This window comes from Macrosteles quadrilineatus, unplaced genomic scaffold, assembly GCF_028750875.1.
Source record: "Macrosteles quadrilineatus isolate MER2022 unplaced genomic scaffold, UCM_ALF_1.0 Scaffold_7__1_contigs__length_78375512, whole genome shotgun sequence".
Classification (NCBI taxonomy): Eukaryota; Metazoa; Arthropoda; class Insecta; order Hemiptera; family Cicadellidae; genus Macrosteles; species Macrosteles quadrilineatus.
The window spans coordinates 66,714,127-66,731,982 of NW_026542600.1; the positions used below are offsets into that span (position 1 = coordinate 66,714,127).

At 32.7% G+C, this 17,856-nt stretch overlaps 1 protein-coding gene across 2 annotated transcripts in view; it reads left to right on the top strand.

Moving 5' to 3' along the window:
- The window catches only part of LOC128998774 (uncharacterized), a 159,569-nt gene that overhangs the window by 116,915 nt on the left and 24,798 nt on the right, over window positions 1-17,856 (top strand). For both annotated transcript variants that reach the window (XM_054425121.1, XM_054425122.1), the window contains one exon: window positions 14,304-14,509. In XM_054425121.1, the coding sequence (XP_054281096.1) occupies window positions 14,304-14,509 (206 nt within the window). The remainder of the gene's footprint in view (window positions 1-14,303; window positions 14,510-17,856) is intronic.

Genomic DNA, 17,856 nt, shown 5'->3' on the forward strand with positions numbered 1-17,856 from the left:
TACATAAACGTGTTTATACCTAATGTGTAGAAATCGACCATCACGGTTCTGAGCAATAGTTTGTACCAACATGCTGAATTGTGTTCTCGTATTTTAAGCTAACAAACTTTTTCTAAAGGTGTTTTGAACTTTGGTCCATCACATTTGGGCAAAACGTACGAAAATTTCCGTAAACGTCAATCATCGGGCTTCAGTAGGTTTGTCATTGACTTTTAGTTCGTGTGTCCGCTATTTTCTCCTTGTGTTATTTCCAAAAGAGGCATGATGAAGTAGACCACTACGCTCTTTTTTAATGAATTTATTTGAAGTAAATCATTTTCTCAAGTTAAAATCATATTCTACAATTATTTTTATGTAGGAATTATAATATATTCGAAACTAGTTTGTACTTAAGGTTGCGACCGTGTTTTAATACCGTGTGGTATACATTTAAATTATATCAAGGTTAATTATAATCAGTTTTATAATCTAAATGAGCCATTTACTTTAAATACAATGGTAAGCTTCAAATTAGAATAATACCTATGTTGATGATTACTTTAAAAAAAACTATGAATATTCTAAAGTATTCCTTACATAGAAAGATAAATATAATATCGTGTCCGTTATTAAATACAGCTATGGATACAATATTTGGAAATGTTTTGCGATGATAAATTGTCTCTTCTTATGAATCCCAGGGGCTGTCCAAATGTGTATTTACCCGCCTTCAGTCGGGGATAAAATTCGTGTTCCGAGTTTATATAGAAAGGTTTAGTTTGACTTTTATTTAAAATGTATCTCTTTCGTATCTAGATTTTGTATGTGTTCTGCTTCCTTTTCTATGCTAACATAAAACTTAATTTTAGGATTTTCTGTATACAATTGTGTACATAAGTAAAACGGTAGTTTTATCTTAATGACATAAAATTCTTCACATTTTAAATTGGCTAAGATAGTTTAGAAAAAACTATACACAGTTTTGATTTTATCAACGATTGATTTATACCGTCAAAATGCCTAATGGGGTAGGTTCAATTATCTACATTTAATTTTTGTAAAATGTTAAAATAAAAATAGAGCGAAGTCACACTGTCGGACAACCGTGTCAATTATTTAAACATACTTTAACCGTATTTCATTTTTTACTATGAAGGTTTTGTTCAGGCAAATACCCTCCAAAATCTATGATAATATAAACTTGGTACATATATACAATGTAGGCTATAATTAATTTTAATCAATGATAAATACTGTAATGTATTACCAGTCTAAATTAATAGCTAACAAATCATATGTAACCATAGGTATCTCAATAATATATGTTGTGATAATTATCATACGTTGTGGTATAAGTAACTTCACTGATATATTAGAAAACAATAATAAATTGACTACCAACTAAATATGCACACAATACCTAAAGACCATCGTTTCTCAAGAGTATGTTACTTGGTTAATTACTTTTTTATTTATTCTCATCCGGGACAATCTAATTATTACTTATGGCGGCAGTTTCCCTATAGAAGAGAACTACTGAACTTCTACTTCATTAAATAATCACATTTTTGTCTTTCCTCGCTGACTAATACCTTCTGTTACTGCTTGCAATACGGTGTATGTGATAATGTGCGAGGTAATGAAAATATTGCTTCCTATCACACCGCTCTTTTTATATCATATTTTAATCTTCTATTGAGCATTTAAGTGAGAACGAGCTCCCTACTCTATCAAAGATTGTTTAAGGTGCCGAACAAATTAAGGCAAACTGTTCTGCTAGTTTTAGTATGTATTCTCCTGTTTTATACAGGGGATTTGATTTGATTGAGAGGCATACGATGTTTTTAAACTTTAAAGGATTTTCAAATCACTTCATATTATTCTTTTCACAGGTAATCCATAGTACGCAGCTTAAGATAAATGGTTTTCTGCAAAGCGGTTAATATGTAAAAATGAATTTCCTTTTCATTGGGAAAACATAAACCACAATTCCTGCCTTTGGTTTACGCCGACAATCATTACCAAGACATATGCTCTCACATTTCATCCATGCCAGGAGAAGGAGCGAGTTGCCTCCATTATTAATTTTTATGGGTGCACATGAACCTTGGTTATGGTGATAGGAATTCGTTATCGGACATTTAAAATCTCGAGCGAATGCCTTTTGGTTTCCATGTTTTCTAGGATAATGGACAAATAAGAAGAACCCAACACGAAGAGCGATTTTAGGCTAATGTTAAAATAATTCACAAAAACTTTAAAGTTGATAATATCAAAAATTGTCTCTCCTTAATGCCATATAATGTGGCCTGACGACTACTACATTTCAATAACGCTGGTTGAAGTTACTGATGAACAATATTATAGGCATACACATAATACATGGTGACAATGAAGTCTTAGGACGACTTTATAATTTTAAAATAAAAAGAGATATAAATACCAAATTTAGCATATCATTACTGGTAATAGCAAATCCGACAAAAACAATATTGAACCAACATAATCATACAAATAAAATAATATATAAATATAAATAAATATTTATTTTTTTAATGTTTTTTTTTTGTTGAACTGAAAACAATACGGCAAACCGGACCTAAAATGGACAACCTGATGACTCTACCACTTTGAATCTGTAAACAGTCTCCATTTTTTACTCAGTTGTTCTTTTGAGCTCAAAGTCAAGGCAGTGTATTCTAATAATAAATACCATATACTATGTAAGGGGAGAAAGTAAAAATTATTCCTGTTATGTTTGGTACCATGAGTTTAAAATTGAAACAAAATTGTATGGATCGTGTCAATTAGGATGGCGTGTGTGGGTTGAATGATGAAAAGGTTCCCAACAACATTAAAAATCACACTATAAGCTCATTCATTTATAGGTAATTAGTTGATGAGATGGCAAAATAACATAAGTGACGATGGAAGAAGTGTTATTTCGCACACACGCATCCCACTGGCCAATGTAATTGACACGATCTACACTGTGCTAGTTTTGGTCCACCCTGGGGTCCATTCCCAGTACCCGCCATGTCTTGACGAGCCTTCCCCTATCCGCCACCTGGGGAGGCGCCCGATAGGAGACTAGCAACTCCACACGGGAAAAATATGGTAGAGGTGGGCGGAATCATTTCTACAATATTTAACCCTTCTAATGCCAGTTTATAAATTTGAAAAAGTCACAAAGCACGATACCCGCTGTGGAAGGCGGTGCTAGACATAGTACTTTCCAAAGACTTCCTAACTTTTTAGGGATATTACATAACACTCTTCCAATAGGTAAGAGTAATTTATATTTACAAATAAAAAAGCACATGCAGGGTACTGTATAATAGTTCTGCTGCTTCCCAAAAGGTATTATAATGCTACTCCCAAAGATAAAAAATTACTCCAGAAGTAAACATTTTGTGCTGTTATAGTAAAATAAGAACCTTGTATTGAAAGACTTTTCAGAACAATCATCGTTAAGAAATGTTAACATAAGTGAAAAACGTAATGGATTATCCCCTACCCACCTGATACAGGCCACCTCTAATACTTAACCTAACTTCTGCCTATGAAGGTGTAGCCATAGAGATTAGTTATACCTATTAACTGTAGGGGTATTTTCAAGAAGAGAGAGTCTGTTCAAAATAATGTATATCCTGGAAAATGCATTACTCCTTAATAAAAATATTCAAACGAGCGCAATTAGTTTAATCTCTATAGGCACACCTGTAAATAATATATAGTTGACTACAATATATATTGAAGGCCCGGTTTTAAAAATGTAATATGTACCTTAGTACGTTAGTAAACTGAGTTAATATCCTGACAAAACTAAAAGTAAACAATTTAAAAAATACTACGGAGCCTTTCAAAGATTTAATAGTACAATAATAATATTAAAGTTTATAGAATAACCCTTATTACTAAGGCCATGATACCAGCCTAAACATATGAAAATGATTATATCTACTAAGCCAGACAAAAAGTGTAACTAAACCAACCTGTTTTCTTAGTAACGATGCACAAGTCACAGTAGGTTTCTTAATTTAATATAAACTAAACTTTGCAGCTATCAAACTCTTTTCACACTATTCACTGTTCCGAAGTTAACAAAAGTATAACATTGTTATATCTTTAAAACATATATATATTAATTTTAATTGTATTTCAAGTCACTCTTTAACCATTACCAAGTACTAAGAAATATCATTTAGTAAAGCCAATTCGTAGAATTAATGTTGGCAGAAATATTTCTATGTATCCAGGCTAAATTAAAACATGTAAATCTAAGACAAACAAAATTAAATGCTTCCTACCTTTGGTTGGCTTCAGCTGAAATTTGACCGATATGATGTGAACAAAGGCGTTTATATGAATTTCGCTGCGGGTTTTCTCCAATGCTTATTTACGAAACCTTTATATCTTTACAGCTATGTTACTTAAAGCTCCCAGCTATTTATAAAGGTATGGCCTACACTATAATTAACCTGTATATACACCTCTTTTTTGTTTCCAAAACCAATATACCAATGGACCCATGCATACCTCCTCTAATACGTATGCCCATGATTTAGCCAAACCCATGTGAAAAATATCTTTTTTATTTCACTTTACTACAAAAAAGTAAGTTAAACCCAGAACTTCAAAAGGTTTATAAACATATGGAAATTAAAAATTAAAATTAGTAAAATCATTTTCTTTACGATCTTAAGAACAATAGAAAACGTTCGATGACCCCTTATAGGAATTAAAAAGAAAATATAATCTCAAGATCAAGTTCAAGTCGCGCTCCCACGGGCAAATTTCTAACCTGGCTGAGAACAAGCCATGCATGTAGGCCTATTGAATTTCTATCTCAAATGTATCGCCGAAGAAATTCTAACCGATGGGAACAATCGACGAGAAACAATATTGTTCCCAGCGTTTCCAAGAAATTATAGCATGTATAGAAAATAAATTTACTTACGGTCAGCACAGTCTGGAGGCTGGCCATGAGGGGAGAAGGCAATGAGGACGCTGATCGGAAATTATCCATTGATGATTGGAGGGTATGCGTTTCCCCAAGACATCGGGGGAAGAACCGAGAATCGAAGGGGGGACAGAAGGTCTTGGATAGAAAAAGTTTTCATCAGTCTTGGAGAGGTCTCAAAAAGTACCACATCAAAGAAGAAACCGTCGGGAGTCCGGGATCGAGTAGGGACAGTGACTTGACAGGATAGTCTGAAGCACCTGTTAAGATCCCGACCAGACTCAAGATCACGAGGACACAACAACCCCACGGAAATCTTCTAGACCAAAGGCCACCACCACGCTACCAAGGATCACGACCAAAGCAAACCGAAGAGGACGGCCCAGGACGAGCGACCGACGACGAGAGGAAGGACTACGCCTGGATATCTCGAGCGAACAACCCCGGAGTTTACGCCCGCACCAAAGGAACGCCCCGCGGAACCATTTAATCGTTGCCCAACTGCCTCGCCTTGTGATATGTCGAAATATCTTCACTCATTTAGTCATAGCGTGCACAACTTAAATGTGAGGGAGAAACCCCGTAAAATATAACAAAATCTATATATAAATAAAATAAATAAACTATAAGAAAAGAAAAAGTAAATATATATAAATAAAGTGAATAAAGTAGAGTTACTTTAAAATTCATATAGGAACTTTAACTTTAAAAACTAACCCTCAATTAAACTAAAAGGGGTCAAACTAAACAAGAGCAATTTTGAAGTTTGAATAATACAGGATTCAAAACAAATCCAAGTAAATAAACCTGTTGGTTGGACTATAAAATATAGACGTGTATTTTATAGAGACAATTTCAAATATTGTGTAAATAATTGAAAATTAGGGTGATAACCACGTAAACACGTATTTTAAATGTTTGATTAGTTAGTATATATTATCAGAAGGATGACCTAACTTGTATTTAAATATTGGTTTTGAACTAGGATAGGACATTTCAAGTGTTTACAACTTATATTATGAATACAATTCAAGTGTCAAGGAAAATTTTCTTTAAATATCTTTGTATAAGAAACAGAGTATAATAACCAAAATAGAGTGTAGATATTAAAGTATATTATTTCTGTTTTATTTGGTCATTTTATTATTCTCAATTATAATAATATCACTGTGTACCTAACTATTCTTTTGTTATTTGATGTATTTTTATTTGAGAGAATCAAGGGTGTGCAAATTTAGTTAGATTTATTAAATCATAATATCATACTGACACTGGTGTTCACTTATTCCACGATCCTAGAGGTCCTCCATCTAGCTAGTACTCTACTCTAAGCTAAATCTTCCCCCTTTGTAATAATTTTTTGTTTGGTCAACAATTTGTAAGTTTTCCTTTACCTTTACAGAGGAGTAGAGGCCAGAGAGCTTTACAGGTTAATAGCTAATCTAAATATGCATTCTACTTCAAAATTAATTTTGTTTTGGATTTATTTTACACGAATTGTACATTTTTACTGTCATGATTTAAAAATATTAATTCCATACTGGTCACTTGCGTACTATTTTTATTTCCACTTTAATAAATATGTACGATATAAGGATTAATTAATTTTAATCGATTGCTTATGGTAAATTAAACTCTATGCAACTTGATGAAGGTGTTCACATCATATTGGACTTTTATTAGCAAGACACAAGACGAAAACAATGAAATAACATATACAATTGCCAAGATACATGTACGACATAAAATGTTTTCAGGCATAACAAGAGAATATAATGTTGCTTACAATTACGTAGGCACAAGAAATGTTAATTTCGTTGACTAAAAACTGCCAGCGTCGATTTAAACAACATATCGATATTTAAATCATCCGGCGTGTTGTTGGAAAATATAGAAAATTGCGTTTCTCGATAGTCTTCTTTCTGTTGATATTTTAGTTAACTGGCCAACAACACCAACTGACTAACATTTCATCCCTTCACGCGGTTGAAATAGTACCAACTTAATTTGATGTATGTTTCTATAAGGTACTTCGAACCGGTAGAACGTATTCGTATAGTAAACCTACCCGAAGCCTGGATACAAGAAATTATTTAACACCCCAAACACTCAGAGATATAAATTCTTACCTTTGGTACGACTGCAACCACTAACCTGAGAACAAAGATGTTTTTACTATTTATGTGTTTAAATAAGCTTTAAAAGCTTATTTAAGGAACATCAACATATACTTTGACCATAGCATTTATTATACAGGAGGTATCTTCAATAGTTGTTTTGTGTTGTATTAAACTATAGAAATTATATCACAAAAGGAACACTCTCAAATAAAATTTGAGTCAAAAAAGCCTGCTTGAAATTCCTTCTTAATATTTTATTGACAATGACGACTCATAGAAATGTAAATTTTGCTTGAAATGCAAACATAAAAAACGAGAATTAATTTAGAGTTTCTTAATGCTTAATATTTCACTTTTTTTACAAATAATATTAAACAGAGCTTACCGGTACGTAAACATAGGAGATAAAATATCATGTTTTGTATTTTGTTGAATATACCAACGAAGTATCTTCATTTTGTGGCTTTATTTTGTTGTTGATGTATTTTTATCAATAGGCCTAATAGCATAAAAATATATACTATTTTCGTTCACGCTAAATCACAGTTTTAAAAAAAGCTCTTAAATAAGTTAGTAATTATCTTTCTATAAATAAATGTGGCCCTTGTTTGGGCTACGCTATATTCAATTCTAAACTCCATCGTAATTTGAAATTGATTAACTCAAGGCTTAGTCACAATTTAAATTCACTGCCCTTCAAAATGTGTTTTATTATTGTTAGGCTAAGATTAATTATTTATTTATTTACATCCTAACGGCAGCAATCAATGGTAATACATTAAGTTGGAGATGATAAATAGGGCCAAAATTTAAGATAATTATCCTTAAATTTAATAAAACTAAAATTTGATAAGGGCTATCTTTTTTACGATTATGACATTCATGGTCAAATAAAATAACTATGTTAATATTTTACCAAAAGGTTGAAAATATGTATTTGCAAAAGTTTGTGAACTTAGCAAGAATATCAATTTTGTCATTAGAAGTACCGTTTATCAAAACTTCATTCAGTTTTAGTAGGCCTAAATAAAGCACTGATTCAGCGAAAACCTAATTAGTCATTTTCTAAAACAAAATAAGCCATATAAATGATAGAGCCATTAATTAATCATTCTAATGTACGCTAGACTATGATATTATCATACTTTGGTTTAATTTTTGCAGAAAATTTAAGCTTGTTTAATAATGCTGAATAATTGAAAATACATACCAGAATTAATACTGCAATGAATCTCCAGAACAAAGATGCATGTCGCCACAGATAATCTGCATAAATATTATCACTGAATGAGTCACTTGACACTAACACTTTTCACTAAATATCTACTAAAACCACTCACAAACACTACGCGATACAGATACTAACATTCACACTACAAGGTCACTACGAATACTACGCGTAGTAACATGAAAATACATCGTACAGTTCAACGACAGTTACAAGACAACAATGGACCAATAAGAAACGATGACGTCATGCGAGTAGAGGACTTGCTGATCATCAGCTGATCAGCTGACAATGAAATAGGTTTTTGGTTAGTTTATTAGCCAACTTTTTAATGCGGTACAATACAATGTATTATAATATTATTTATTGTATTACTTCTGGAATATTAATTATGTAGTCTATGTATGTATTATATATAGGCCTACTATTTAAATTAATATAACATGAAAATAGGTAAATAGCTCGACACGAAAAATATATTTTCGTTAAAATGCAATTACGGAAGTAATCAACAGTCGTAAGTAGTATTATTTTCACTAATAGTTACTAAATTCAATGTAATATTTAGCTCAGTTCCTAATTTTGTGAATACCATTATTGAATTGTGAATATCGTAATACTGTGCTCGTACTATGATTTATAAAATGTTAACTTTAATTAATTATGCTATATTATAAGAAATGATTGTGTTTATGCATGATATACATTCGGATGAATAACATTGAGAGTGTATTACTGTGAAATGGGATAAATACGTCTGTTATTACCTAGAGTATTTAACAGCTAAAAACTATAAATTACATTGTTAAACTAGAGTCTTGAGCGTTGTAGCACAGACTATAGAATATGTAATGGTTTACTCTATAGTCTATGGTTATAGTTTTAGACGGGTCGCCGGCGCGGGCGCGTTGTTCCACGATCCCATTGTTGCGACGTTCCGCGATCCCAGTGACTAACGTGTCGCAACAATGCTGGCGAACAGATGTTATCATGAGTTTGTTGTTGTTGTAATTTATTGTGGAAATTTTCAACATAAATGCTCGTATGCATAGAAATGTTTGTTATTGTAAGTTAAATGTATACCTAATGAAGAAGGGAAATAAACTGGCTTTCTAGCTTACTGCTATCTCCTTATGTACATATAACAGTTAGGCTGAAATGTCATATTTTAAAACATTTAGATTTACTTCTAATCTGCAGTTGCTACAGTATTTTACAATTGACCACATTTAGTTGTACTGGTTTTATTCAGTCATTTATTAAATATACACCATTACAGATTTACAGTTACTCTTGTACGATTAGATGGATATGGTTTTTATATTTTTCTGTCAGATATACAGTATATTTAACCCCTTTTAGGAGTTTAATACCAGTATAACACCATTATTATTACATAACCGACTTAAATGGCTTAACAATAGCTACATATAGAGAAATTCGCTAAAACAAATGAAACTAAAACAAATACAATTATAAAACAATTCAATTCAATTAAATTAGAGTACACACTCTTATCAGGCATTACAGTTTGTCATTTGTATTTATTCCAGAAACCATGTAATATTGTAATGTATGCTCATTAAGTTTTACATGTACAAGTTTTGAAGGTACACATAAATTATTTACCAACAATATTCTAATTAGTGGATTCTGTGATGCACATTTTCTATTTACTAATTATTACCTCCACAGTTTACAGAACGTTCAAATAAATGTGAAATAAGAGGCAAATCCGTAAACATCGAAATGATGTTTTGAACTGAATATTTAAGTTTTGACTTTGTAATTACACGAACTAATCACACAAGAATATTGATTATGAATTAATTTATTCCGTTATACCTTGTAAATGACGTTAATTGGAATATTCCTTAGGCAAGGTGGAAAAATTAAATTACAACAGCATTGTTATTTTTAATAGAGAGAAGGAGATTGTCAGGAAATTATTCATGTTAACGACTAAAACACAATAACCGTATCATCAAAGGCTTCCAAACGTTGCGTTAATGGTGTGTTATATTTTCTAAACATACATGTTTTATACGTATACGTTTGATCTTTGAATTGTGAATGCAGTATTTTCCACTATGTTTGTCATTTTAATTGATACGTCCATGTCAAAATATTACATTACATTTTTATTAGTTCAAATATTGCAATTTTAAACGCTTTAGGCTGAGAATAATACTTATGTGATTAAATGAAAACCGCAACAAACATTGAACGAGAAGGTGTTATCAGGAATTATGTATAAAATATTTATGTATAATTCAAGGACAACTCTTTCTCTAAAACTTAGACTCACTAAAATATGATTACGTGCCGGGTGCGACCCAGCAAAAATCGTGCCAGTAGCGACCCTGCTAGTAGCTTTCAGTGCCACAAGCGACCCATTATTAGAGGATTATATTTCAAGATGATTTTTGTAAACCAAATTGAATAATATATTCATTGCAAAGACTAGAAAATTATTAAATATTATAAGTTGTTTTACATTTTGAGCTTTTTAGAGACTTATGTAATGGTACATGCCACTTGTACTTTATTCTTTAGTCGGGCTTTCTAACATACCTTTCTCCTTTATGTTCCATTTTTCCTCGTTATTTTGAAGAATATTTCTTATGATAAATATATTTTCTTGACATAGGGTATCTAGCTTTTTAAAGAAGCAGGCCAACTTTCATCAGGGGTGAAATTTACACCTCTGACCTCCTAGTCTAAACTTTTAAGTCGCTATTGGCACAGTTGAAAATTGCAGGGTCGCTAGCGGCACGGTCGCATCTTCCCAGTCGAAACTTTTGAGTCGCTTTTGGCACAGTTGAAAATTCAGGGTCGCTAGCGGCACGGTCGCATCTGGCACGACACCCTAAAATATGCGTTTAAGATAATTTATGGTATGCTTTTTTATTGTTTATGTAATATGTTTATTGCTCATATGTTATTTTTATTATTTATTTTATACTTATTATTACGCGTAGTAACGCGTAATTAGACATATACGTGGGAATAACGCGTAATATATACAGTAGAAGTTTTTTTTTAATTTATAATATCGCAGGCTTTTGTTCTAAGTTTTTCTACCGTAATATCTCCACTAATAATAACACTTATTTCATTAAAATTCAAAACGTACCTTCAAACTTAATTTAACAGAGTTTTAATGATTATTTAAAATTTACTTGATTATTAAAATCACATTACTATTTTTACAAACAAAAATCTTTCCGGTTTTTATTGCAATGTTTTCTTTTGTGATTGAAATGTAATAAAACACTCATATGAATAATTTAAAATTATTCCTACCGCAGTAAGGATCTTAAAGCACAACAATACTATATTTCATCACTAGGGCCTAAAGTGACTCTTTTTGCCCGTGTGGTAAACAATATTTTTCGTCATATTGCATGATTAATTAACAAACAAAGCTAGAAAACGAAATAATTGTTATGTAAAGATAACTTCTCAAAACGATTTCCAGCTTGTTTTAATTCTACTAATCAAATAATCAGCTGTTTAGTAAGTGATCCAATCATTTCGTCTATTACGATTGTGTTACATTACATTATACCATCTATATGTCGAACAATCGTCAACAATAGGCTAAAACCTTACCTAAATATTCAATCGATAAATAATTTCGATCGATACGATCGAGATTTACAACTGTTTACAACAGCTAATTTTTACTCCCCTAAATGCTACTTTAGACCCGCAACGCATGCATTAACAGCGGCTGTTTTTGCTAATTTAAAAACTCTCCACCCATATCTAATATGGCAAACAATATATTCATAAATGAAACTCTATTCTCTTATAATCACAACATGAAATATTTATAATAGCAAGATAACTGTTGCATACAACATATTTTTCTATTGTTTAATCGGTTTATTATATAAAAATCTCTATTGTTTCTTTTTCATCGGAACATCTCTCGCAGCTGATCATCACAGCAACGATCGCGTAAAGACTATTTACGCGAGTTTCGTATACTACTTTACATACGACAGTTTTTTTTATTTTTATTTATTTTTATTACTAACAACCATTACTCATAACTTCTAAGAGAGGTTATGTTTTCGTTTATAACCTCTCATTGCCACTGACAGTGATGCAACGAATCATTGTACCAAACACTAATTGCACCATTTATTAACAATTAAATTTGTCTATACAATCGATTAGTTGACATTTGAAGCATACAATTTTACTTCTCTCTCAATCCTTGAACCTCATTGGTCCGTTACCCGTGTTATTAAGTAAGTAAACAAATATGTTAATTAAATCTCTTCAATCCTAATGAACTGAACCGGCTTCTTTTAAAAGTGGTCGTAGGTAAACATTTTAATATACCTAGCATTGACTAATTAAATTTAATCCTTGTACCACCTGCTATCAAGTTATCCTTGTGACCTTAAAGGCGGCCGGTTTCGATCCTCACGGTATCATCTTCAGGCGAACGTCGTAATCTTTATTTCATTCTTTCAAACACGTCAATTTTAAAAAAACCTTGAAACATTTTTAACATTACATTTGGTCCACATACACATACACGAATGTCGTCGAACAGCGTAAAAATGGCCAAAATCAATCAAGCCGATCGGTTAAGTATAGACTCTACTCCACGATCGGCTTAATAGTTTTGATCATTTTATTTGTTCAGATTTTTCAAAAATCTGAACATCGTGTATTTAATACTTTTACTAATATTAGGGCTTAATTGTTAATTTTACCTCCGCTTGAAATTGTAGTTCATACTATTGTTTTATTGTTGCGGTTCCGCAAAGAAATAATGTTTGTATTTTAATATAATATAATTATTATAAAATATAATTATAGTTTTGATGGAATAAAATTTTAATGTTTGTATTTTTGTTTAATAATGTAATGGATGTTTGTATTTTTAATAGAAAACTTTGTATGTAAGAAAAATTATTTGGAACTGTCGCAGTGCGTGCCAGCAATCGGTATGCCCCTCGCAGAATTATAGGAAATTAGACTGCGATACGAACAAAAGGTATCACGATACAAAAAGTTTTACGGCCGAAAACGCTTGCTTACTTCAACACTGGCCGACTCTAAGAAACACATCAAGATTTTAGCTGAGTGATATAATAATTTAATAGATTTTACTTACCTTGTTACCAACATTTTATATAAATTATTATTATGATATTTTTGGATGCATTATAACTTTCAGATTGCGAGTTTTTCGATGGGGTATTTTTGGTTTTCACCATCATAGTTCTGGCGATAGGTTTTCATCAGTTACCAAAATATAAGTGGTTTTGAAAATGAGGGAAACTACTAGACTTTGGGTTTCTTTGCTTACTAGGGTTCTTCTTCTCTAACTAGGGTTTCTTTGATAGTGGAAGGTAAGACTCAGGGTCGAACAAATTGATTTTATTTGTTTATTTAGATCAACGGGTACACCATTTACAAAATAATATATGTTTTAAGCACAAGAGCAGAAAGAAATTGTTTTTTTGATAGGGGGATTAACGTTCCAGTACTACCTTCCCTGCTGAATTCAAGAGGGGTAGGATTCTGGGGAGTAAGATCCCGGACCGTACACTTATAGAGAGGTGCTGGTACAATCTCCAACTCGTGATGTGAGTGGATGGGTTGTGATTGGTTGTGTTTTTGGTTTGGTAAAGTGGTGAGTTGGGTGGTTGGCGGTTGTGAGACTAAGCAATTAGTAGAGTAGGGTTGGAGAAACTGTTGTGAAGCGTCTCTGAGGGACGGCACGGTCGAGGAACTTCTTGAAAGTCTTTAAATTTAACCTATCGCCCATAGGGTATTGAGCTGGTCTGGTGGTAGAGCGTGGGACTTTGGTCCCTGAGGTCCCGGGTTCAAGTCCCGCCAAATCACCAATCGATCTTATCTAAGTGATAATGCCGCAACCCCTAGATCTAGCCTGAAGTAATGTGAAAATCCCGGATTCGTGCCCAGCGTTCTAGGACAAAACCTATCCATTACACACCTACATCTCATTTGAACAATGTTGCAGGGTGCGGCTTGAGAGCTATGAACAGTCTTGCGCGGTGGATAGTGTCACCAAGCAATGTGCTGGATCGCCTGGAGAATGCCGCAAAGCTATGCTGGGGATCCTGGGCACGGCATTGCGGTCAAACTGCGCTTGCAAGGGCACAGACTTCTCCCAGCTCTACGACTGTATGGGCTGGCAGCGGGTGTTGTGGTTCAACCCGTGTGTCGGTAAGTACCAGTCCAACTTTTACCGATCATTGAAAAACATACTAAGGGTAACTGTGTTTTAAAACTGTGACGTGACATCATGGGTCGAAAAACTTCAAGTTTTGTATATAGGATCTGATGATGGTATAACAAATACCGAAAGGCGTAATCCTGTTGGATATTCAAGGACCACTAAAGGCAGTCTGCAGGTATTGTAACCTTCTTATTTTGATTTGATATGAAGGAAGGTATCGAGGTTACATTTTGTAAGATACCATGTTAAAGCCACCGCTAAACCAATGCGTATACCTCTTTTGCTAAGTACAGCTTCAAAACTAACTCATCGAACTAATGGGTTTATCTTAATAACTTTGAAAAAATGTAGATGTTATGCATTTTAATATTTCGTATTTCCTTTTACTTCTTTAACGCTCATTATTTTTTTTATTAATATAAAAATATAATTGTTTGTAGATGCCAGTATTAGTTGCAAATAAATTTAAAAGGTTTTATAGATTTTCTGTAGAAAATTTGTATTTAAAATTAAAAAGATACCAGAATTCAAAAACAACAAAGGAACCCAAAAAAGGATAAGCAAGCCCATATCTAGTACCTTTTGATGCATCGCTATTTAATAAAATTGAGCACTTAAACAATTTTCAATTAGTATATAGTTATATTTTAGGACCATCTTTTAGCGAATTTCCCCTATTATAAGCTATTACCGTAGAACTCATGGTAAGACCTGGACCGGGGACCGATTTACTTTTTCGTGTTGAGGTCCCTAGAGGCCAAAAATACCATCCGTTCAAATTAATATATATATGGGGTAATGATATATATTATATGTCCGTTAAGCATGATATCTCAGGCAAAAATGATCCGATTTTGATGAAATTTGGTACAAACGTGTAAACTTACAATTATTCGAACGAGTTTGCGAACCAGCATTATCGAACCATCGGAACGGGGGTTTATGGGGTAAAAATAAGTTTTTCCCATTTTTGACCCTACAAGCCTTAAAACATATAATTTAGTATTTGGAAGCGCTATTATGCTGGTTATGGAGAAAATTCAAAAAAAAATTAAATTTAAAATTCCCACGTTATTTTTAAGGAGAATAAGTTAACTGTTGTAGTTTGCTTCTTTATGAACGTATTTTGATCAAATTTGGAAAATACATTTATTTCTTACAAAACTACAGTATTAACATTTTATATCAACTTTTTGACCCTCCCTGTTGCAGCAAACCTAAGTACTCGTTAAACTAATTCTATTTAAATAGGGAGTAAATGTGATATTTTTAAGGAGATATTTTAGTGTAAATCCAATCAGGCAAATGGAAATTCGCTAAGTCTGCAGGTTTACTGCGGTGGGGGTCTTTTCGTAATACGACGTCTTCAGTGATATATTTATGTCGCATGGTAAAATATGTCCAAGAATACAAAAACAGGTGTTGGTGTTTTATCTACATATTAACCTTCACTAAAAGATAAACATGAAACACTATTTACGGGTAGTTCTTCACGCCCTAGGGAATACGCGTACTGTACCTGTCTATGTCGAGCAAGTCCCATCCTTTTATCCTGTCATTGAAATATCCACTGAGAGGGGAAAGTTCAACCCTTCGCTAGGGGTCTGTAACACCACATAACTATTATACAGCTATAAGTTTCCTACAAATGCTTTTTAAAAGTAAATGGTACATTTCATCACCAAAGTGTAAAGTGACTCTTTTCGACCCGAGTTCAAGTTTTACGGTCGAGGTGAAGCGAACGTTGAAAAGATACTTTTTCCTGTGTGATGAACTATATTTTCGTCATATTGCACCTTCATTTAAGCGAACTAAGATACAAAACGAAAATATTTTTCATGTTAAGATAGCCTCTTAAATCGACTTCCAGCTTGTTTTCAAGTCGCTAATGCGAGCAAGCAGCTGTTGAGTAATTCAATTATATCGTCTATTACGATTGTGTTAGTTATACTATCGATATGACAAACTATTGAAAAGAAGAAAACAATAAACTAAAGCTAAATAAAACAATCTATATATATATATATACTGTCGAACACGTTCTACTCCCTAAGGAAAAAAAGAGCTGCTTTAGACCCGCAAACGCATGTTTTTAAAACGGTTGTTTATGCTGCAGTCTGACGCATAAATAGTTGTTTAATTTAAAAGAAAAATCAGTAAGATGCAAACAATAACGTAATAAACAGTTTTGTAATCCTAGAGGCGTGACTGTCGAGGAGTACATATGTCTAGTATGGACAGATAATTTATTCTAAGGGTGCAAAGGACATCAGTCACACGGCGTCGTCGTCATCGCCGTCGTCCCACGACCCTGCTGTAACTCATTCAGGATTACAAGCTTCTACAAACCCATACCTTCGATTTTTCAACTGAATACATTAATGTCTAAATACATCCTCACCGGAAATTCACCCTTCGACTAGCTCCATTACCATTTATAACGTGACCCTCTTTGCGTTAAGTTTTATTGGGACTTTAAACTAGTGGAAATGTTAATGTATACGAGGGTGGATTTTAACGAATTTTATAAATGAAAATAAGATAGTTCACTAGAATTTCTGAAAATATTTTTGAACTACGTTTTATGCTGTTCATAAATTACTATCCGTATGTTCAATGTGTAAAAAATATTGAACCCTATGTTTAAGTATTTTACTCGTGTGATGTGGCATGTTCATCTTTATAATGTTTATTTTTCGAACACCCCTTAAGCTATCTTTATAAAGTTCAGTTTCATGGCAATTAATACGTACATACACGAAACGCATAAAACTAACACATTCTGATGAAATTAAAGAATAACACTCTGATCCAATGATCCTAAGGGGTTTAAAATAAAAAGTTTCTGTTACACACTTCCCTTAAATTATCATCTCATAACAGGGTGTACTAAAACCAAGCCCATATTTATATCTGCATTTTAAACTGTTTCTGTATGTTTATTTATTTTTGTATAGACTCAACACTATTTCTTATTTACGAAAAAAATAAACTGTTTATTTACAAAAAAGGCATAATCGTAAAAGGAAAATCAAATTTAAAATTACCTGGTAATGATATTATATGGTTCAGAAACAACCAGATAATTATAATTATTGTTACAAATCCATATCGAATTACTACGTATCATGTTTACAACTGAACTACTAATGCTATCACTGTTTACAGAATAGATTACAAGACTTTGTTACTATGCCGTTACATTTATCTGACAAAAAACTAAACTAAGAATATTCAGAAACTCGGGTATTAGTTTGTCAATTGGTTCGTTAGTTGTATGACGTTAGTTGTATGTATTAGTATGACTGGGTTAATCTTCAAGAGTGTTGTCTGC